At 35.6% G+C, this 22,824-nt stretch overlaps 1 protein-coding gene across 2 annotated transcripts; it reads left to right on the forward strand.

Annotated features, from left to right (window-relative positions):
* Positions 1 to 414: 414 nt before the first annotated feature.
* On the forward strand, positions 415 to 21,019 carry LOC126753990 (choline/ethanolamine kinase). Of its 2 annotated transcripts, XM_050465806.1 has the most exons (9): positions 415 to 1,122; positions 12,206 to 12,274; positions 14,996 to 15,102; positions 15,223 to 15,433; positions 15,660 to 15,818; positions 15,908 to 16,083; positions 17,907 to 18,086; positions 18,545 to 18,947; positions 20,586 to 21,019. In XM_050465806.1, exons 1-9 carry the CDS (start codon positions 1,105 to 1,107, stop codon positions 20,661 to 20,663), a joined length of 1,401 nt encoding a protein of 466 aa, XP_050321763.1. In that variant the 5' UTR covers positions 415 to 1,104; the 3' UTR covers positions 20,664 to 21,019. The 2 variants fall into 2 exon arrangements, with proteins under 2 accessions (XP_050321763.1, XP_050321764.1); XM_050465807.1 differs by lacking the exon at positions 12,206 to 12,274 and having other exon boundaries at positions 417 to 1,122.
* Positions 21,020 to 22,824: the final 1,805 nt, after the last annotated feature.

A 22,824-nucleotide genomic window follows, 5' to 3' on the forward strand; every position in this document is an offset into this window, starting at 1 on the left:
TGATAGTACCAAAGAGCATACGCTATTCGCGATTTATTAACAATTGCTTGCTCTACCTGTCTAGCGATCACTCACCAGCGCCGTCGTGTGAAAAGTTAAGAGCACAAGTAAAAAAACAATTATTGAGAGAGCCAAAAGGTGAAGGAATTGCGTATTTACACAGGTAAATCACATTATATACACACATACTTACATGTATGTGCGTTGCAGAAATACCAACTCATAATGAAATAAGCAGCGTAATTAACGATAATTTAGTCAATGTCCTCTAGCAAGCGTTCAAAACGCTGTGAGCAATAAAACGAGTAAAACCGGAAGAATTGAGAATGCTGGCGATAAGCAACGAACTGCGCTAGGAGCCAAGATAAGCCAAAAAATAACCACTCTATTCAAATGCCGTGCTCGCCACTAACCAAAACGCGATACGCCTGGATCCGACAGTCAGTTGCTCACGAGCTGTGAACAAAGTGCATTTGTTATATTTTTTAGCTGCGCAAAACAACACTTGAATTAACGTGTTTTTAAAAAATACATAACCGAGGGTTTAAGACAAATTTACAGACAGCGGAAAAAAGAATAACAAAAAGAAAAAATTTTAAAACATATAAAATAAAAATTTATACATACTAGTGAAGACATGAATATAAACTAAAACAATTGCTCATTACAGTTTCTTGTTCGTGTGTGCCTATTATTTTTCTTCCATTTTCTATTTCATCGCCCATATGTGGTGCACAGACAAATAGACAAATATCGTCTATAAATATCTATTGAAACAAACAAAAAACTAAAATTAACAACAACAACTTATTATCGCAGCTATAATTGCAGCCTTTTTCTCGTGAATTATTGAAATTATAGCCCCTTACATACATACACACGGGTACAGCTGTTGTGTTCCCAACTCACTTCGTGATTAACAAGCAAAATAACGTGCACAAATAAATTTTAAAACGAAGAAAATATACTTCAATTACATTGTGTGTTGTAAGGGTGATTTGCCGTTTTTTGTGTGTGTGTGCGTTAGTTTTTTAATCCAGCGCAGTTACCAAGTGTCAAACGTAACACTGTATAACACCGGGGAAATAGCAGTGCCGATTCTCAATGTCGAACCTACAAACGGTAAGTGAATTTGTCATAAAAAATAAGCATAGAAACAAAAAATATGAAAAAAACAATGAAAAAAGCATGAAAACAAAACAATAAAAAAACATGAAAAATACCACAAACATGCATACAAGCATAAGAAAAAATTAAAGATTATCGTAGAATCACCTCATCGCACACAACGGGTAAAGGTGGTGCGCCCAATATTCTAGCTATCGCTTGATCAAGTTTACTTAGTTGTTAGGTGGCAGGTGCGTGATTTGTTTATTTATTTTTAACTTTGTTTTTGACGTTTCGACATCGAATTTTAATAAGTGACGTCGCATGTGTGAAAAGCAAAAACAATTGTTGTTTGTTTACGTGCAGATAATCAGAAAAAATTTGCATAAATCATTAGCAATTTGCATAACATATAAAATGTTGCATTATTAAAATTGTAAATAATTCCGCTATTATTAAATTAATAACGATAATAAAAAGGTATAATATGTTTTATGTAAATTTTTATTACTGTATGTAAACAATGAATTTTTTAATAACTAAAACTATATTATTTATGTTATTCATATATTTTCTTGAAAATTTTTCTAATTAACTGTATTCAAATAATACTTTTTAATAAATAAATAATTAATTAAAAAAATAATGAAATATTTTAAATAATTTTGCTATTATTAAATAAAAAAATACAACAATAAAAAAAATTTAATAATGTTAAGTATGTTTTTTTAAGTAGCTGTATCTAACTTACAAATAAATAATTAAATATTATAATTAAGACTGCTATTATTAAAAAAATAAAAATAATAAAAAAAAAACTGTAATTTAAAAAATGACAGTTTTTATGTAAAAAATGTAAAAAGTTACCAAACCAAAAATATAAATTTTTGAATAATTTTTCTATTCTGTAAAAAGATTCAAATCAAATCTACTCCAATACCTATTAGAGCGATCGGTTCGGACAACTATGCTACATATCTCGCATTTAACCGATCATTCCTACTTTTTAAATTTCGCTTTAAGAATCGCTGGCTCAAAACTTGACGCACAGTCGCTTAGGCAAAGTTGTTTAGAATGGCTCGCAAAACATTTCACGCAAACGCAATATTTCAGTTTTTTTGGCTCCCTGTAAATCAACCCGATCTATTGCCTACATTATGTATAAAGGCCCAGAACTCCGAAGTACGAATTTAGACTACCGTCATATCTGCAAAACACATAGAGCCACCAATATCTACTCCAGCCAATTCACCGGGTTCGTAGAAAGTATGGCAACCAAAACGCTTCAACCTTAGTCTGGTGAAAACTGAACATTCACAAGTTGCTACCTTCAAAATCTTTAGCCTCATCGTGTGAGTGCCAATGGGACACTGTGCAGTTAGGACACCTATGATTGCGGCCATGTGAAACTTGTTATGAGTTAGTAGCTCCAGGAACCTTTTGCGTTCCACTCTGGGCCAGCAGGCTATCGACCAGCTCTTACTGAGCTTGCGCGAGGCCCATAAATCCAGCGTCCGAATACAATGGACCTACAGCTCATTCCAATTCTAGTGGGCTTTGGATTTTGTAGCGAGCTCAACAGCTTTACAGTTTCCGATGATTCCGCTGTGGTCAGACACCCAAGACAAGTTCAGTTTGGAAGTAGCTTGATGCTACAGATAGTGAGTTCATGTACTCCTTGGTTACGCCTGTATAGCAATCGGAATGAATGCATAACTCCCTAAAAGAAGCCGCACTTCTTTGAAGTACTTCTGCTGCTACCTTAATAGCTGCCACATCTGCTTGAAAGACAGTGGACTGGCAGTCGGAAACAAGAGGTGCTTGAGAGCTCCCTACAGAAGATTCCTCCTCCAACCTTGATCGTGAGCTTCGATCTCGGTGAAAAAGCTCACTGTGTCACTTCTCCAACGACTCCGTCCCATCCACATATCCATCGGATATCATTTCAAAGAACATTACTTGGCGTATATTTTTGGAAGATTATCTCACATGGTCTATCCGTTAAGTCCAATTTTCAATGACTCGTTCGAGGATATCGACTGGAAACTGGCAAATAACACGCGTGATGTTTTACTCCACGGCCTGAGTCGAAGCGGGATTGTCCGCATAGACTTTAGACTTTAATCATGCAAAAATCTTAGAGAACCTCTATGTGAATAAAAGTAAGCGCTAGTTTCTTGAATGATTTTTCTAAAAATTCCGAGACTATTTATTTTTTCTAAATTTTTTGTTGTCACTGTGGCCTAACCTAACTTTGTGATAAGCACTTTATGAGTTTTAATCTAATCTAGTGTTAATTATGATTTACATACTTAAATTTTCGCACCCGGTGGTTCAAAAGTGCGTGCATAGAGGCGCCTTTGACGTATTACTTCTTATGTAGTCGTATCAAGAGGTTCAATGAGATTATCACAATTGATTATTTAGAACAAGTGCGCGTGTTTCCTCAAAAGTTTAGTTTCCAACAGCATTCAAGAATTTTTATAGCCTGAAAAGGGTATATTTGGTGTTGATAATCCAGAAGAAAACGTCGCAAACCAGAGCATGACGAGCTAAGTCGATTTAGCCATGCCTTTCTGTCTGTATTTTGCTCACGTTTGGTTCTCTTCAGGAATCTATCTATCTTCCATGTGACTTGAAACCTTCTCTTCCAAATAAAGAAGCTGCTCATTTGTCGGAATCACTAAAGCATATAGCTGAACTATCGAAATCAAATAAGGAAAACTTCTTCATTTGACGCGAAACCTTTACGAAATCGGTATGAGTTATGTTCCAAGGCGACGGTGCAATTTCCGAAGAAATTGTTCCGATGGAATCACTCTAACTATACAAACTGGCTGATCAAAGTCAAGTTCCTGTAAGGAAGATTTATGTTTGTGAAGGGTATTATAGCTTCGGTGCAACCAAAGTTAAAATTCTTTATTGGTTTCAAATTACTCCAGTAAGTACACCCATAAATATGTAAGAAGTTGGACAATCAACTTGAACTCTTATCAAAGGCAAATAATTGCGTGTGCCAGTTATATCGAGTTCATTAGCAGGTTCTTGTGATGAAATTCTTTATCTATAGCGAAAGAATGTTTTATTATAACCAAAAATAAAGTAAATTACTTAATTTTTATTATTGGTTTTTAATTTTTTTACGACTTATTTAAGTTCTTGTGATCTTATCAAGAAAAGGCTCTTGAAACACTCCTCATGATATATTTGCGTACAACTCAAGCAGCTGGTATGTAACTAACTTAGTAATAAGCCTCCTGCGGTGCCAATTTTTAAGTGGTTTAATAGTCGATGAAAATGTTGGAATAATACTTAGCGATCAAGAAGAGTTTATAGGCATTTTGATAGGGGATTTCTTTTGAATAGTTACCTTATATAATAAACCATGAGAGATCACTTTTCGACTTGATAAACATATTCGATTGCAGTATTAAGTCCACACTTCTAATGCATATACTGCTAGAAAACATGTAATTTCGTAGCCCTCGACATCCAGAAGCTGCAAGTTTTTACCTTCGCAATATTTGCAGCATTTTCTGTTCCATATCCGTTTCTTTCAGGTCACGCTAAACTAAATACCCATGTGGGCCGGTATTCTCAAGTAAAAATGGGTTTGGCTTGAGCATGTTCTAAAACGCGAGTCTGACACACTCACACGGAACATTTTTGATTGGAATCCACAAGGCAGCCGACGGAAAAAACTGATCCGCTCTAACCTGGAAAAGAAATTTCGACATCAAAATATCTAAAGTGCAAAAAAGTTGAGGTTCAATATAGAGGCTGACACAAAATCCATATAAATGGAAGTATCACATTGTGGCAATTAACTCCTCACCGGAGTCATAGCATACACTATAAGGCTGCATACAGTCGAGGAATCCCATAATGAAGGGTTCGCGATATTTAAATGATATAATTTCCGCAATTGGCTTTAACGATCCTTCCAAGTTCATAACCCAATTTATACACGGTCAAAGAAAATAATTTTTTCTTAAGATCCCAATGTGGTAGTTACCTTACCCTCAAGCTACCTTCTGTGATACCTTAAATTTTTCAAAATTAATTGGCGATTACACGTATTAAAGTAAAGCGTGGTCCATTTCAAAGTTCCCTACTTTCTTAAAGAAAAAAAACACAGAAACTTCAAATTAAGTGTGGAATGTTTATTATGATTCGAAAGAGCATTCTTTGCGCTCTATTTTTGGAAGATTATCTCCTTCAAATGTGGGCCGCGGCTACGTCACAGATGGTCCATCCGTTAAGTACAACTTTCAATGACTCGTTTGTGCATTCCGACTGGTAACTGGCGAATGACACGCGTGATGCTTAGACTTAGACTTAGACTTTTCATATACAAATGTCGCCAAGATCACGAGCTTCAATTTCAGATATCAAATAGTTGGTAATCATGACGCGATAGCATTTTTGAAGAAATATGGACCGATGATTCTGGATGAAATGCCAGCTCTTGCTCTTCGTCCCAAATGTGAGAATTTAGCTTGTGTACATACCCTCATCGCTGGAAACTAAGCTCGAAAACGTCGAATGTTCTTGGAAGAGCCCATAGAGTGAAGCGACATCACTTGCGAAGGTCGGGCAGTTTCTGTTCTTGCGCCAGCTGCTTTTTGTACGCTTTCAGTTTAAGATCTCGACATAAGATGCGTCAAGTCGTTCCACACGTCAGTCCGAGTTGCTGCGAACGGCGCCGAACTGACTCTCCACGGTCTACGTGTGCACAATACAGAGCAAATACAACATGACAGTTTGACAGTTTGACGCGACTCACGCGTGATCTGTCAAAAAAGCCCATTGAAAAAGGTACCTCTACTTGAATCAAACGTTACAATAAAGTCTGTAAATATGCATTATTTTATTAATTTATTACTGGGATAAGAAGATTCAAAGAAAAACGAATTTTTTCTGGCATGCAAATGCTTAAAACCCCTTAAACCTTTGAAAATGTACATACTATTTTCAAAAAGAAATGCCATTTTGTTTTCATACAAGTATATTTGAGTTATTATGATTTTCTGGAAAAAATATACATATATAAAAGAATAATTAAGCACAAGCCTGTATTCTGGTTGAGCTATTGTTAGTCACATTGATAGTCACATACTTATTTACATTAACGACTCTCGTTACTCGCCACGTGACACCCTGGTCTAATAACTTGTAAACAAATATTCGAGAACAGGTTTTCAGTACATGCCATACATATACATGTATGTATGTAAATGTATAGATTTAGACCCAAGCGAATATATTTTCTACGTTTTTATCAACTACAGGTATTTTGCACTCAACGAGTAGACTACTTCCCTCTTGAAATGCTCTGGCGCATAGCCTATCTGTCAAGTTTGTTAAACTGATAACGGCAAATACGTAACGACAAAGTAAAGCCTAAGCTTATTTTATTTTATAGGCGTGTGCACTTGCACGAAAAGTAATAGATAAAAGCTAGGAACTACTACGAATTAAATAGTATAGTCCGGAAAGTAATAGGACTGAGTCGATTTAAAAAAATGTATTGAACCAATCGTTACAATTCTTTAAAAACTTTCGAACTTTGTCCTGACGCTCCAAGTGTCCGGAGACAACTGACCAGCCGCTCGTTCGTTAGCTAGGAACGCCCTTCACCGAATCCAGTCGGCACGCGCACGCTCCGAAGTACAGTCGCGGCGGAAGAAAATCAGTCCTGTTACTTTCCGGACAAACCCTGTAGTCACGTCCAACATTTGAAAGAGATAATCTTTAAAAAATAAATGTCGAATGTTTTTTGAATGATAATAAACATTCCCCACTAAATTTGAAGTTTATGTATGTGCTTTTTCTTTAAAAAGGTTCCTTTGAAATTGATCACTGGCTCATTTTTGTATTGGAAAGTTTTGACGTCATATTCATAAAACCACTTTTGTCAAGTATCTATTCTGCGACCCTTACTAGACGTCGTTTCGGCAAAATATTCAGATCTTTTGGTACGAGTCTCGCATTGAAACGACTCACGTCCGAAACTTTAATCATTTTTTAGAGTAGTAGACGTGGGAACGGAATATTTAATAGTCGCCATGGGCGGCCAATGTGCCACAAGAGCTAAGGAATTATTTCACTAACTTTGATGAAAACCATAATAAATTTTAGTGATTTCAAAGCCGCTTGGCCTGGTCAATTGAAAAGTAGATGGCGCTACCAGAATTAAAACCATATGATGTTGAGTTTGCTCTAACCTTCAAAAGGCGCGTGTATAAATTTGACAGCTTATGAGTCATTGGTTTGTGAATTATATCATTTTGAGTGAAGCAGCTTTTGTTGTGTTTGTGAAAAAAATGGATGCAAGTAATTCCGCGTGTTGATAAAATATTGCTTTTTGGAGAGAAAAAATACAGTTGAAGCAAAAACTTGACTTTATGACGAGTTTCCGGACACTGGCCCTGAAGAATCAACCATCGAAGATTGGTATGCTAAGTTTAGACGTGATGAAATGGACACCGAAGACGGTGAACGCAGTGGACGCCCAAAAGACGTTTTAACCGAAGAAAACATCAAAAAAATCCACAAAATAATTTTGGACGACCGTAAAGTGAAGATGTTCGAACTGAATGTGTAGATCAAATCTTTCACGTATATTTGGGTCAAAGTGGGTGCCGCGTGAAACAACTTTTGGCCAAAAATAACGACGAGTTGATGATGCGGAGCAGTGTTTGGACATATTCATTGTAATAAACCCAAGTTTTTTTTGTCGATATGTGACAATGGATGAAACATGGCTCCTTCATTTCACTCCGAAATCCAATTGACAGTCATATATATACTATATATATAGTATAGGCTAACAGACAAAGCTCTATCGAAGCGAACTCCAACATTCGGCTCTAAAAACTTGAACTTCTGAACAAGATGAGAATATTTTCGAAAAGTAAAAGTTACCACGAGTTTTTAATGCTAATAACTTTGCATAAACAATAGACGAAACTCTATCTAAGCTAACTCCAACCTGCAGATATGAAATATACAACTTTCTTGGATGATAGTCGGGAACGATATACACGATGAAACCACTCCAAAGCGGGGAAAAGCGAAACAGGCAGCTGGGCAGGTTGTGGCGTTTGTAGTTTTTGGATGCGCATGGAATAATTTTTATTAACTCCCTTGAAAAAGGAAGGACCATCAACAGCGACTATTGCATAGCGTTATTGAATCGTTTGAAGGACGAAATCGGCGCAAAACGGTGCATTTGAAGAAAAATAAAGTTTTTCCAGTTTCACGAAAACAATGCACCATGTCAGAAGTCAGAGCAAACTATGACAAAAATCCATGAACTGGCCTTCGAATTGCTTTCGCATCCACCGTAATCTCCAGATCTGGCCCCCAGCGACTATTTCCTGTTACCAAGTCTCGAAAGAATGCTCGTTGGGAAGAAATTTTGTCGAATGAAGAGGAAGCAAAGGACAATCGTTATACAGGGTATGCTGTAATTAGTGTATCAACGTTGTATCGAACTACTACTGTGCGCCAAAAAATTATAAGAGTTTTTTATTTCAATTTCCCGGGAAAACCCATTCGTCGAAATATTTTTTTTTCTATATTGCCATGACTGTCAGTGACATCTGTGCCAACTGTCACATCAAAATAATCATTAGTGTTTAGGATGCAAAATTTCAAGCAAACTTGTTGGTAAAAATCGTCGAAATTTTTCACATCCTAAACAAGCAGCTGTCAAACACATACTAAATGTTATAATGGGTTGTCAAAAAAGTCTTGCGGTATTTTTATTGAATTTTTTTTTTTTTAATTGAAATTGAAATGAATTTTTGATGACTCATGCCCAGCTCTTGACCGATGCTACGGCTGCTACTATGCCGGTCTCTTTCGACCAATTCAGCGATTTTATCGCAATTTTCGACGACAGGCCTTCCGGAGCGTGGCGCATCTTCGACCACCTCTACATCAGAACGAAAACGTTGAAACCATCGTTGTGCGGTGGAAATGGAAACTGTATCGGGTCCATAAACTGCACAAATTTTATTGGCGGCATGAGATGCATTTTTGCCTTTATCGTAGTAGTACTGTAAAATATGCCGTATTTTCTCTTTATTTTGCTCCATGTTTGCGACGCTATAACTCACGAACGACTTAAAAGAAACGACAATCAATCAAACACGTGATTTGCGCGTGAAATGAGCTTTCCAAAAAGGTATAGCATGACCCGATGCGACGAATAAAACTAGAACTACGGGCTTTCAGCGCCAACTAGCGAAAATACCGCAAGACTTTTTTGACAACCAATATATGTGAAGATCAAAATTCACACCAAAATAAAAAAAAAGGTTCTACAATTTTACGACTTTTTTTATCGATTTAAGTTACGCACTTAATTAAATTGGATCCGGATCCAATTTGATCGGTTGGTATAATATGAACTGTTCGATAATTTGCTAAGATTTCACTAGCTCGTTTACTACCAAGTTCCTACTGCGTCTAAAGTGCTTTCGTGCTTACTAACAAAATTATGGATACAATTTTCCATTGATTCATTCACGTGATATGCGTTTACTTAGACTTGATTATGATAACACTAGTTTACAAACATTTTACGACTGTGATGTTAGAGGCTGTTTCTTGCTAAATTTTTTTTTTGAAGAGCTTTCTTCACGAAATTTGATAGGAAAAATGTCCCAACATCTAGGATTTTACTTACTAAATTTTACTAAAAGGACAAAAATAGCTGCACGTGATGTAAAATTTTTTTAAACTCAAAAGTCGTAAACGTCGCATCAGTCGCAAATTTCTGCTTCAGTTTTGTTGTGTAGTGAGAGTACTCATAAATAGAAACTTTGAAACGATTATACGGTGATTAGTATAAACAATTCAAATTTTCTATTTATTTACTATGTATTACTTAATTAGAGTTGTTATCTCTCATTTACTTTGGTTGCGGTAAATATTTACTATAAATATGAGCATTGCAATCGGAGCCCTTATCAATTATTAATAACAATAAAGCTGATTGCTATTCAAATCACTTAATTATTTACCATATGCGTGCAAATAATATGTGTCATCAGTAAATATGCGCGTATATGTAAATATTATAATGAGAGAATAATCGTACTACTTTGAGAGCTGGTAATAAGAATTGTCAAATAAGAGAAAAACGTTAACTTCGTTTGCACTAAAGCTATAATAACCTTCAAAAGTAGGAAAGATTCCTTAACAGAAATTGATTTTGATCGTTCAGTTTGTATGACAACTATCTGCTATAGTGACTTGATCTCAACAATTTCTTTGGAGATTACATTATTGCTCTAGATAATCAATCATGGTAAATTTCGTGAACATATCTCGTCAAATGAAAGAGTTTTCCATACAAGCACTTTTTTCCGATCGTTCGTTTTGAATGACAGCTACATAGTATATGCTATCGAGGGCTCCGACAAATAAGCAGCCCGCTTCAATTCAGGCCAAGTTTCTGTGTTTTTCTTTAAAAAAGTAGGGAACCACAAGGATGAATTAACCTTTAGTATGACCTTTGTACTGTACAGGGTCCGGCACTCGAAGTGTAACCAATTAAAAAAGCCATAAATTCGATTTGGAAAATTATTTTTATTTATTTTAAATGTGTGAAAATAATTATAAATTCAGGACCAATTCACTTTTGCTCGATATGACCACCTTTTGTCTTAACTATGGCCTTGAGACGGTCAAAAAACGAATCGCAAGCTGCCCGAATGTGACTTGCCGGTATTTTGGCCCACTCACGGACAATGGCTTTCTTCAGCATCTCGTGACTGGTGTATTTTTCACTTCGGACCTTGCTCTCCAAAATGGCCCAGCGGGAATAATCCATTGGATTCGCATCTGGTGAATTCGAGAGCCATTGTGTGGTCGTAATGAAGTTCGGAACGTTGTTTTTCAGTTTTTCAGACGGTGCTGAGTCTTGTTGAAACGTCCATGGTTTGCGACCGAAATGTTCGTTTGCCCACGGCTTCAAAGCAGGCTCCAGAACACTTTCTCGATAATATGTCGTATTTATTTTGACGCCAGGCTCGATGAAAACAATTGGAGAGCGCCCAACTGCGGTGCCAGCGGCCCAAACCATTATTTGTGGCGGGTGCTGCCTCCTGGTGGCCAACCGATGACTTAGAGTCTCGTATGAACGGTCGGTCTAGTAAACCCTATCGTTTTGAGAGTTTACGAATTGCTCAATTGGAAAAATTGTTTCGTCAGAAAACACAATGTTCGGAATTTGACCGCTTTCGGCCAAGCGAAGCAACTGCTTCGCTCTCTCAAGTCTTACTTGTTGCTGCTTCGGTGTGATATCATGGGCATTTTGGAACTTGTAAGTTGCTTGACCTTGAGCTCATTTTTCAATATGCGTCGGATGCTGCGGTCGGATATTTTCAGTTCTTTAGCCATTTGATTGGCACTTCGTCGTGGATTTCGCTCAAGTCGCTTCTTCACTTTCCGAACCATCTCACGTGACGTTGCAGTCTTTTGATGACCACCTCCATGGCGTTTTGCGATGCTACCAGTATCATTGTAACGAGTGATGGTGCGATAAACAAAAACTTTATTCACATTAAGGTGTTTGAGCTCACGAACAATTGCTGCCTGTGATTTTCCAGCTGAATATAAAGCAATCACACTATTACGTTTGAATTCCATCGCTGATCACTTTTTTTGCGTTCACTTTTGGCAAAACGTTTTTGTACACTTGTGAACAATACTCCGAACTGTCATTCAGCAAATTTATAAACAGCTGATTCCTGTGCGACAGCTGTGTGAGTGGTCTGAAGTTGGTTACACTTCGAGTGCTGGACCCTGTATGTATACTTTTGTCTACGTAATTTTTGAGTTTTTCAGCCAAACTTTGTTGCTTTATGTTACACCTTATTATCTTTAGAAAGAAGATTAGAATAAAACTGTATCAACATCTTTTTTTTTAGTGTTTTTGTACTCTCAGAACCACGATAACTGGGGGTGTATATAATATATAAAAATTATGAAAATTATTAGATATTATACAGAAAATAATGATTCAAATCAATTTTGCAACTTTCCATATCTGCATATATATATTTTTTTCATTATACTCAAGCGCCTAGACGTCGAATGTGAGAAGCTCCGAAACTTTAGCTGGCTTCATAACGGAAATATTGGTGAAACTGTAAGATATCTTAACATTAAATAAGGTACCCACTTAACTTTACCTAATAATAATGTAGTCTGCCACTAAAAATATATAAAACGAATCCACATATTGCCCCATTCCCTATATATATCGCTTTTTGCACTGCTGTTTGGTTGTAATTTATTCACAATTTCACTAAATAACTAATATTGAATGCATGTGCACCACTTTTTCTTTAACATAAGCAACTGAAAATATTTCTCCGCTTTTGATACTCAGGACAAGAGAGTTTGACTCCAACCGAACTTTGCCATTCATTGCTTGTTCTTTTTTATTTGTTATTAATGTTGAAATTGTCCAAAGCTTTAAAGAGAAATGTATTCGATTTGAATACACGATCAAGAATCACTTTTCTTACGATATAAAAGTGATCTTGACGAAGTACGATAGTTCCGCGAAAAAATTGAAAGATTGTGCGAAGAATGAAGCTTTTAACTAGTTATAGATTTTTAAAGTCAATATTCCTTTTCGAAATAATGGATTAAGTGCCTAACTGATATTCGAGAGTTTGAATCTGAATCACTGACATCTTAAAATTTTCGAGTAAATTTAGAATGTTTTTCGCGAAGTAAAAGCTCAGATAAAATTTTTTCATGCTAATTACTGTTCTATAGGCATAGAAACGAAGCTCTGTCTAGGAGAATTGCTATCTTCGGGTCTAAAAGCTTCAGCTGCTGAACAAGTTTGAAATATTTTCGGAAAGTAAAAGCTCTGACAAATTTTTTAGTGCTCTATCGAAGCGAATTCCAACCTTCCACGCTCAGATAAAATTTTTTCATGCTAATTACTGTTCTATAGGCATAGAAACGAAGCTCCGTTAAGGAGAATTGCTACCTTCGGGTCTAAAAGCTGCTGAACAAGTTTGAAATATTTTCGGAAAGTAAAAGCTCTGACAAATTTTTTAGTGCTCTATCGAAGCGAATTCCAACCTTCCAAGCTCAGATAAAATTTTTTCATGCTAATTACTGTTCTATAGGCATAGAAACGAAGCTCTGTCTAGGAGAATTGCTACCTTCGGGTCTAAAAGCTTCAGCTGCTGAACAAGTTTGAAATATTTTCGGAAAGTAAAAGCTCTGACAAATTTTTTAGTGCTCTATCGAAGCGAATTCCAACCTTCGGCTCGGAAAGCTTCAACTTCTGAATAAGATTAGAATATTTTCGCAAAGTAAAAGCTACGACGAATTTATAAAGATAATTACTTTGTATAGACCAACAGACGAAACTCTATTTAACTAACTTCCACCTGCAGGTCTGAAAGCTTTAACTTTTTTGGTTGCTAGTCGGGAACGAACAATTGAAAATTCCTACGAAGCCAGGTCCTTCTTCACCTGGTCTTTCCAACGGAGTGGAGGTCTTCCTCTTCCCCCGGCGGGTACTGCTTCGAATATTATCAGAGTGTTTTCGTCCATTCGGACGACATGACCTAGCCAGCGTAGCTGCCGTCTTTTAATTCGCTGAACTGTGTCAATCTCCTCGTGATATTCGCCGTGGCCAACACGCAAAAGACCATAAATATTCCGCAGAACCTTTCTCTCGAAAAATCGTAACGTCGACACATCAGACGTTGTCCACAGAGACAAATTCCGGCTACTGATGACATTTTACATTGGGAATTGCGAGCTTAAGTAGTACCTATTTAACATGGGTATAGTCTCTTGTGAAAACTGCTGGTCTTGCGACATGAAGCCGGAAACTCCCGAGGATCTCATTCTAGACTGCATAACAGTCTACAGATCCAGGATCAAGGCCCTTGGGTCTATATATCCGAATAAAGATCACATCACCCCAATAATGCCCAGCAGGATGCTGAAATTCATCAGGGTGTTAGGCTTATGTGAGTATGTGGGACAAAAGGGAGGTCGCAATAGACCTTAGGTCGAAGGACAAGCATCAATTTATTTCTATTTATCTATCTAGCAATTTCTGTTATCTACAGAAATGTTTAAGATGCATTTCCAAGAGAAACGTAAAAGTAAGTGAGGTGTTCGTAGTAATATGCCTATAGTGAAAGTTTTAATGGAGAACATATAATTTAGGTGCAGTTGGATGGTTCTCAATAATAATTTCTCAGAAAAGATCGCAAATATGGCTTCAGAAATCCAAAAGTGGAGCGATCTTTAAGGAATTCATTGGAACCTTGGATGACATCCTACGAAATCTGAGAATTTGTCATCTAAGAATTTCAACTACAAGCTTTTTGATTCACTTGCTTACTAGCACTAAGTTAAACCCTGAAATCAAAAACCCTCTTTCTAATAGCTCATTTAGGAATGTTCCTTAATATTGTATTGATCTATAAGGAGTTCATTGGAATCTTGGATGATATCTTACAAAATCTGAGAATTTCGCAAACGTCATCTAAGAACTTCAACTACAACCGTTTAGATCTTTTGATTTACATGCTTTCTAGGATTGAGTTAAGCCCTGAAATTGCAATTTCTGTTTCATAGGAATACAGCTCCTCATATAACCTAACTCCCTTCAATAGCCGTTTCCCAACAGCCGTTATATAAATTAACAAACGAGTTTGCTTATATCTAATAATAATTTCATCACCTCGCATGGAGTTTTGCTTATCTCCAAACAAATACCATAATTCCACTAAATTTGCCTTAATTCCACTAAACCTTTTTAAGTAATTAAGTTATTAATAAGTACGTTGTTTATTCATATATATATATATTTAACTAATTACAGGCTTCTCTAGAGGAAATTCGCGAGGTTGCTGCGCGTTTGTGTCGCGACTACTTGACTGGCCGCTGGAAAACGATCAGCCCGGCTGATATTATTGTCAAAAAGATCAAGTGAGTTTTTCGAACTAAACCGCAAATTAATGTATTAAGAACATATACATGTATAGATATACATATACATATTTATCGTTCTGAAAGCTATAAATCTAAAAAAAATCCCCTTTTTCACAGTGGCGGCTTGTCGAACTTTCTATATTACGTCAGTTTACCGACGACTGACAATAACTCACAGTTTATCACACAAAATTCCACAGCACCACAGGGCAGTGAGGACTATCTCCGATTGAACGGTGAAAGTAGCGACTACACAACCGGTGAAAACAATAATGAGGAACAGTTACCTTTAGTTGTTCGACGAAAGTCGAATAGTGAGCCGAATGAGGTAAGTGATATGGCTTAGTCTCTTATGAACAGTCTTACCTAAAGGAGATAGCTAGAGCTTTAGCGAGAACGTTGCTTGCGAGTAAGGCATTACATTAACCGTGTAAAGCAGCTCAGCTTCGATTAGAATAAAGTATCTCACCTGCTATACCGCAATTTTCTACAACTATCAACCAAAGCTTTCAAAAAATACTACATTTATCGAAATAATTTGAATTTCGTTTCAGGTTTTACTTCGCATTTATGGTGAAGTACATGGCGAGGAGGATGATGCCTTGGGTGGCATCATCACCGAATCCGTTGTCTTCGCATTGCTGAGCGAAAGGAATTTCGGTCCAAAACTATATGGCATATTCCCTGGCGGCCGACTCGAGCAATACTTAAACGTAAGTTATTTTGGAAACTTGGATCTACTTCGTTTTAAAAATATTACGATATAAAAATATATTTTTTATAATATCCTTGACATCTACAGGCTCGCGCTTTACTTACACGTGAATTAGCGGTGCCGAAAATTTCGGAGAAAATTGCCGAGAAAATGGCCGAAATACACACATTAGATATACCAATGTCCAAAGAGCCAGAATGGCTCTGGAATTGTATGGACCGTTGGCTCAAAACATTAAAGGGCATTTTGTCACGAACCGATTGGTGAGTAACAAAGAACATTATAATGTATGTAGATGAAAAAAGTAGTTTAGCTCTACCGAGCGCGAGTTATTAGTTTAAAAATACGTGATTCCTCGTCATAGATTCTCAAGCGTCGAGAAAGAGTTTACACTCTCCATTTTATTGCTATAAAGAGTTTACAACCTCTTTATGTGTTCTCTTGAACGTTCTTATCAAACGCCGCCAGGGTTGTCACCGTCAGATAAAAGTATTTACGAATTTTTTTTAGATATGTCAATCGATCTTGAATTGTAGAAGGCTGAGGCCTAGTGACCAAAAGATGTTCCATAAGTCTAACTTGATCAGAAAAATAAGCAATGTAATTTCTTTTAATAAAATTTAGGTATTTCTAATATGTATACCCCCCTAATACCCGATAAAGTAGGGCGCGTGATCTTCACTATTCAAATTTCAGAAAAAAGAACTTCTGTGCTTTCAAATAACTTCTGTTTCAAGAAAGTGACTGCAGAGCTATGAAGTAAAAGCGGCGAGAGAGTAATTCTCAGGAGCCACGATGATTTTTAGATGCCTGGGTTTTTTTTACTTGGTCAAGATGGATGAGAATCTTAGAACTAAAGGAAAACACGAATTAAGCCTTTGTAATGTCTGTTGAAGAAGATTTTCGAAAACAAATGTGAATAGAAAGTGAAGATATAAAAAGTACATGATGAGAATAAGGAATCATCAAATGCTCCTTTCTCATAACCTTATAATAATTTTGAAAATAACCTCAATTTTTTTAGTAAATCATTTGATTTGTATTTTTTTATTGATTTTTTAAAACCATCAAGTTCAACAAAATTTTTTAAAAATATTTCATTAAGGTATGAAGGATTTTTAAAGTTTCAGCTTGTTGAAAACCTTTTTATATAAAAGATAGGTGGCAACTCTTAATTAGAAATTCTTCATAAACCGAATAAACTGATTTCCTGTGGTTTTATCAACACTACGTAGCACGAAAACAAGCTTGCTTGAAAAAGTTTTTATAAAAAAAGATAGGTGGCAACTCTCGTTTAGAAATTGCTGCATAAACCGAATAAACTGATATCCTTTAACTTTATCATCAATACGTGGTACGAGAACAAGCTTGTTGGAAAACTTTTTATAAAAAAATAGGTGGCAACTCTAGTTTAGAAATTTTTTCTAAACCGAATAAAGTTATTTCCTGTTTTCGTCATCCCTACGAGATATAAAAACAAGCTTATTAAAAAACTTTTTATATGAAAGACAGGTGGCAACTCTCGTTTAGAAATTCCTTCATATACCGAATAAACTGATCTCCTGAGTTTTATCATCACTGCGAGGTACGAAAGCAAGCTTGTTAAAAAACTTTTTATATAAAAGATAGGTGGCAACACTCGTTTAGAAACTGATCTCCTGTAACTTTTGAGATATCGATCTGAAACGTTGTATACTTCTTTTCATTTCCAATTAGCAACTCATTTGTCGGCATCGCCGATATCGGACCACTATAGCCTATAGCTGTCATACAAACTAACCGATCCATATCAAGTTCTTGTAAGGAAAAGTTTTTTATTTGTCAAAATATCTTTACGAAATTTGACATGGATTGTTTTCCATAAGAACGCTATAATCTACGAAAATATTATTCAAATCGAATCACTATAGCATATAGCTGCCATACAAACTGACCTCTCGAAATGAGTATAACGATGTTTTTATGCCCTTTTATGCTTTAATAAATTCAGCAGTGAAGGGTATAACAGTTTCAGCGCAACCGAAGTTAATGTATTTTTTTGTTTTCTTTTACACATAATCATAATTTTCTTATTTTCATTTTGCAGGGGCGATCAAACTCCACTGGTGGATGTGGTGCGCAGCTTCGATTTCCGCAAAGAAAAGGCTTGGCTGCAATCTGTCATCAACGAGGGCAACTACAAAGTGTTATTCTGCCACAATGATATGCAAGAGGGCAATATACTTTACTCCAATTCCAACAACAGCGATAAGACAAACGGAGCGAGGTTAGTACGAGATATATATATGTACATTAGGGTGGGTAAAAAAGTCGATTATTTTTCATTTCATTTTTCACTGATAAATTAATTTAAATAATCTCTCCAGGCATGAGCTCTTAATAACATTAGGAAGGTGCTCCGCTCTCCCGTTTCCTACTTTTTCGCTATTATTCGAAAGAAAAATTCATTCCCAGTATCAAATATTAAAAAAAATGTCTATAATACTTTTTGTTAGCAGATTGAATTGTCTAAAAAAAAAGGTTTAACAACCAATTTTTCTGAGTATAAACTGCAAATTTTTTTTTTACCCACCCTAATAATACATATCGACTTACTACATATATCATACTACTATAATTTATATATACTATATTTACTTTACAATATATTTTCTACGCCAACAAGTTGCTTTTAATAAATATCGTATTTTTTTATTATTTTGTAAACAACGCAACAATCTATAGTGACTCTCTGATAAGCGCTGAAGACGAGCTACAAACCCAGTATACACAAATCCGTAATGACGATGAACCAGATTTACAAATTATTGACTTCGAATATTGCGCGTACAATTATCGCGGTTTCGATCTTGCCAATCATTTTATAGAATGGACCTTCGATTATAGTAACCCTGCGGCGCCATTTTATTACCACCGCAAACAACATTATCCCAGCACGGAACAACGTCAGCGTTTCTATAGCTCATATTTGCGCAAGTTGCATGATGATTTGCCGGGTTATACGCCGACAGCGCGGGAACTCAGCGACATGGATGCTGAGGTGCGTGTCTTTTCCATGTTCTCGCATCTCTTCTGGAGCGTGTGGAGTGCGGTGATGACGCTGGCCACCATCGAGTTCGGTTACTGGGTGAGTGTGGTGAATATGCATTTAAGGGGTTAGATCTGTCTGGTGGATTGCTTAGTTTTGACAATTTAGTTGGGCAATAAAGAAAAAGGAATCGAATTGCTCTCTGTCAAGGTTTAATAAACTTACATATGTATATAAGAAATTTGTATACCCTGTTCAGGCTACATTATGTTTCCCACGAAGTTTGTAAACCGCAGAAAGAAATGTCGGAGAGCCTATAAAGTACATAATAATTATAAATATGGTAATCAACTTAACGAGCTCTCGAGAGACATGTCCCTCTATATATACGCTACTAGTTCCTCAGGTTTTCAGATATTGGTCTGAAATTTTGCACACGTTCTTTTCTGCCAAAGTAGCTACATATTTGTCGGAACCGCCGATATCGGACCATTATAGTATATAACTGTCATAAAACTGATGGGTCGAAATTAACGAGCTTCGAGAGCTTGTCCCTCATATATACGCTACTAGTTCCCAAAATTTTATGATTATACAGTCTGAAATTTTGTAATTTCCGAAGAAATTATTTAAATCGGACCACTATGGCATATAACTGCCATACAAACTGATCGGTCAAAATCAAGTCCTTGTAGGAAAAACTTTTTTATTTCACAAGCTATCTTCTCGAAATTTGGTATGCATTATTTTCTTAGACAATGCTGCAATCTCCGAATAAATTGTTCAGATCAGACCAATACAGCATTTAGCTTCCATACAAACGGACCCATCAGATTCAAGTCTTTAAAGGGACAATTTTTTGTTTCGCAAGAAATCTTCTCAAAATTTGCTAAGAACTATTTTCCATTACAAAGCTACTATCCCCGAACAAATTGTTCAGATCGGACCACTATAGCATATAGCTTTCATATAAATTAACCGATCAAAATCTAACAAAGATTTTATAACACCATTTTATGCACCTGTGAAGGGTATCACTGCTTCAATGCAGCCGAAGTTAACGTTCTTACTGAACTTTTGATACCAAATGGTGGACAATCTTCGGTACCATAATTTTAAGAACTCAAAAGGACTGAAAATATCATAAACCATAAAAAATCTCAACTACTAGTCCCTTAGCCATTTGAGCAAAAGAAAAAAATGTTTTAAATTTAAATTTTATTATAAAAAAAATTTCCAAATCAAATTTAAAATTTTAAAAATAATTTTTTTTTCAAAATTAAATTTTATTATTAAAACAAATATTTTTTCTCAAAATTAAATTTTATTATTAAAAAGAAATTCAAAATTAAATTTCATAAATTTAGAAAATTAAATTTTAATTATTAAATTTTGTTTTTATTTTCAAAACTAAATTTTATTATTTAAAAAAATATTTTTTTCAAAATTAAATTTTATTATTAAAAATATTTTTTTTTTCAAAACTAAATTTTATTATTAAAAAAATAGTTTTTCTCAAAATTAAATTTTATTATTAAAAAAAAATTCAAAATTAAATTTTATAAATTTTCAAAAGTAAATTTTAATTATTAAAAATATTTTTTTTTTTTTTAAACTAAATTTTATTATTAAAAATATTTTTTTTTCAAAACCAAATTTTATTATTAAAAAAAATTTCAAAATTAAATTTTATAAATTTTTTTTATAAAATTTTTACTTATTTTCTATTACTTACAGGAATACGGCGTCACACGTATACGTGAATATCAGCAACTGAAAGAAACCTATGAGCGTGAGAACGCAGTGGAATCGTGATAATCGTCCAGTTTTAAGTTTTACACGTTCTTTGTTTGTTAAGTAGCGCTCAGTTCGAGTCTAGAACATAACTCTAAGTGGTGTTGTGGCGCGTTTTGTGCCGTTATTCTTTTGAATTGTACTTACGAATTTAGATATCGGTAATAATTGCGAACAAATTTGTAGCGCATACATATGTACAATATCTTTTAAGCGAAAACATGGTTATAAATATCATATATACATATGTACGTATATTTTCTTCCTAAGTCAAAACATGCACACATACATTCATACATACATAAACAGAATTTCCTTATATATATATTTACAAACACACAAATACGAATAAACAAATTATAAGCATACAAAAATTTGACGATTTTTATTTTTATTTTGTACCTAAATAAGTATATATGCGCATATATAAATACATACAACTTCATTTCGATTTGTTAATCGAAGATTTCTTAGGTGCTTCGTCTTCCGGGTTAGTTTTAGAGTCGCCAAATGTGTTTGAGTGCTGATAACGCAACCGGCGGAGGCATGTCACAGCATATATAGTATGTATTTAGGTACTTATGTATATATCATGTATATAAATACATATGTGCTTGTGGTAGGTATATTATGGTTGGTCAGCCCATTTATTAATATTTTTATGTGCAAATTTATCAGGCGATTTTTACCGGTTGCCAATTTTATTGATGTCTAACTAATTAGAACTGATTAGATAAGGGAGAAAGGTATAGGAAAAGATACTCAATATACTCAGATGCTTATGTTTGTGCTTATGTAAGCCTAGTATTAAAACAAAAAGAAAAAACATTAACTTTGGTTGCACCGAAGCTATAATACCCTTTACAAATACAAAAGATTCTTTATGGGTCAGTTTATATGACAGATATATGCTATAGGTAGCGGTACAAGCTTTCGATAATAATTCAAGCCAAATTTCGGAAATATATCTTGTTAAATTAAAAGCTTTCCGTATAAGAACTTGATTTTAGTTTCGATATCGACGGTTCCGACAAATGAGTACCTTTTACGGAGAAAAGAATTAGTGCATAACTTTAGGTCGATATGCTAAAAATTGAGAGGCTAGCCTCGGAAAGGCAGACGGTCAAGGCTAAATTGATACGGTTCGTCAGGTTGATCTTCTTCTTCTTTATTGGCGTAGCCACTGCTTACGCGGTTGTAACCGAGTTTACAACAGCGCTCTAGTCATTCTTCTTTGGCGCCAGTTAGAGATTACAAGTGTAGACAGGCCCTTCTCCACCTGGTCTTTCCAACGGAGTGAAAGTCTTTCTCCTCCTCTGCTTCCCCCGGCGGGTACTGTATTGAATAACCTAGCCAACGTAGCCGCTGTTTCTTAATTCACTGAACTATGTCAATGTCGTCGTTCCATCGAATGCCATATTCGTCGTTGCCAATGCGCAAAGGACTACAAATTTTCCGCAAAACCATTTTCTCGGAAACTCGTAATGTCGACTCATCAAATGTTGTCATCATCCATACCTCAGTGACATGGTAGCTAAATCGCGAGTGCGACGACTATTTGTTTGATGACAAGAGATACATATTTAGTCTTGCCTTCGTTCACAACCTGACATATTTGCTTCGCTTCATTATCCAGTCTGGAGAAATATCTTAAATAATATCTACTCATATTTCACAATACGCTCGATAGAACATTATACGCCCGTCTCTCTTTTTGTGGATTAGGCAGAGCACACTTAAATTCTAATCGTCTGGCATGCTTTCGTCCGTCCATATTCAACAAAAAAGCTAATGCTCCCGTATTTGAGTAGCCTGGCCGGCAATCCATCGGCCCTCGCCGCTTTGTTGTTTTTCAGACGGATAATTGCTCGTCAGACTGATCACTTAGGTATATGTACATAAATTTATATATGTATATGGTCCCCGACGTTTCCTACTGGCAGTTATAAACTTCTTGGCAAACTTAATATACAAGGAGAGTTCCAAATTAAACAGGACTTAAAAAAAAAGAAAAATGTTTTTTTCGGCAAAATCAATTTATTTTATTCAAAATAGTCTGCTTCTGCTTCAATACAGCTTTTTGCACGGTCCAAAAGCATGTCGAACGAGTGTTTTAGCTCGTTGGACGGTATGGCCGCCAGTATGCCGGTGCAAGCCTTTTGAATGGCCTCTACGTCTGCAT

The sequence above is a fragment of the Bactrocera neohumeralis genome, chromosome 3, assembly GCF_024586455.1.
Source record: "Bactrocera neohumeralis isolate Rockhampton chromosome 3, APGP_CSIRO_Bneo_wtdbg2-racon-allhic-juicebox.fasta_v2, whole genome shotgun sequence".
Classification (NCBI taxonomy): domain Eukaryota; kingdom Metazoa; phylum Arthropoda; class Insecta; order Diptera; family Tephritidae; genus Bactrocera; species Bactrocera neohumeralis.

What these genes read in the sequence shown, in the direction of transcription:
- LOC126753990 (XM_050465806.1), top strand. An exon ending in ACGGAAATATTGGTGAAACT is followed by an intron (nt 12,275 to 14,995) that starts GTAAGATATCTT and finishes AACTAATTACAG; the next exon opens with GCTTCTCTAGAGGAAATTCG. An exon ending in CGAATAGTGAGCCGAATGAG is followed by an intron (nt 15,434 to 15,659) that starts GTAAGTGATATG and finishes ATTTCGTTTCAG; the next exon opens with GTTTTACTTCGCATTTATGG.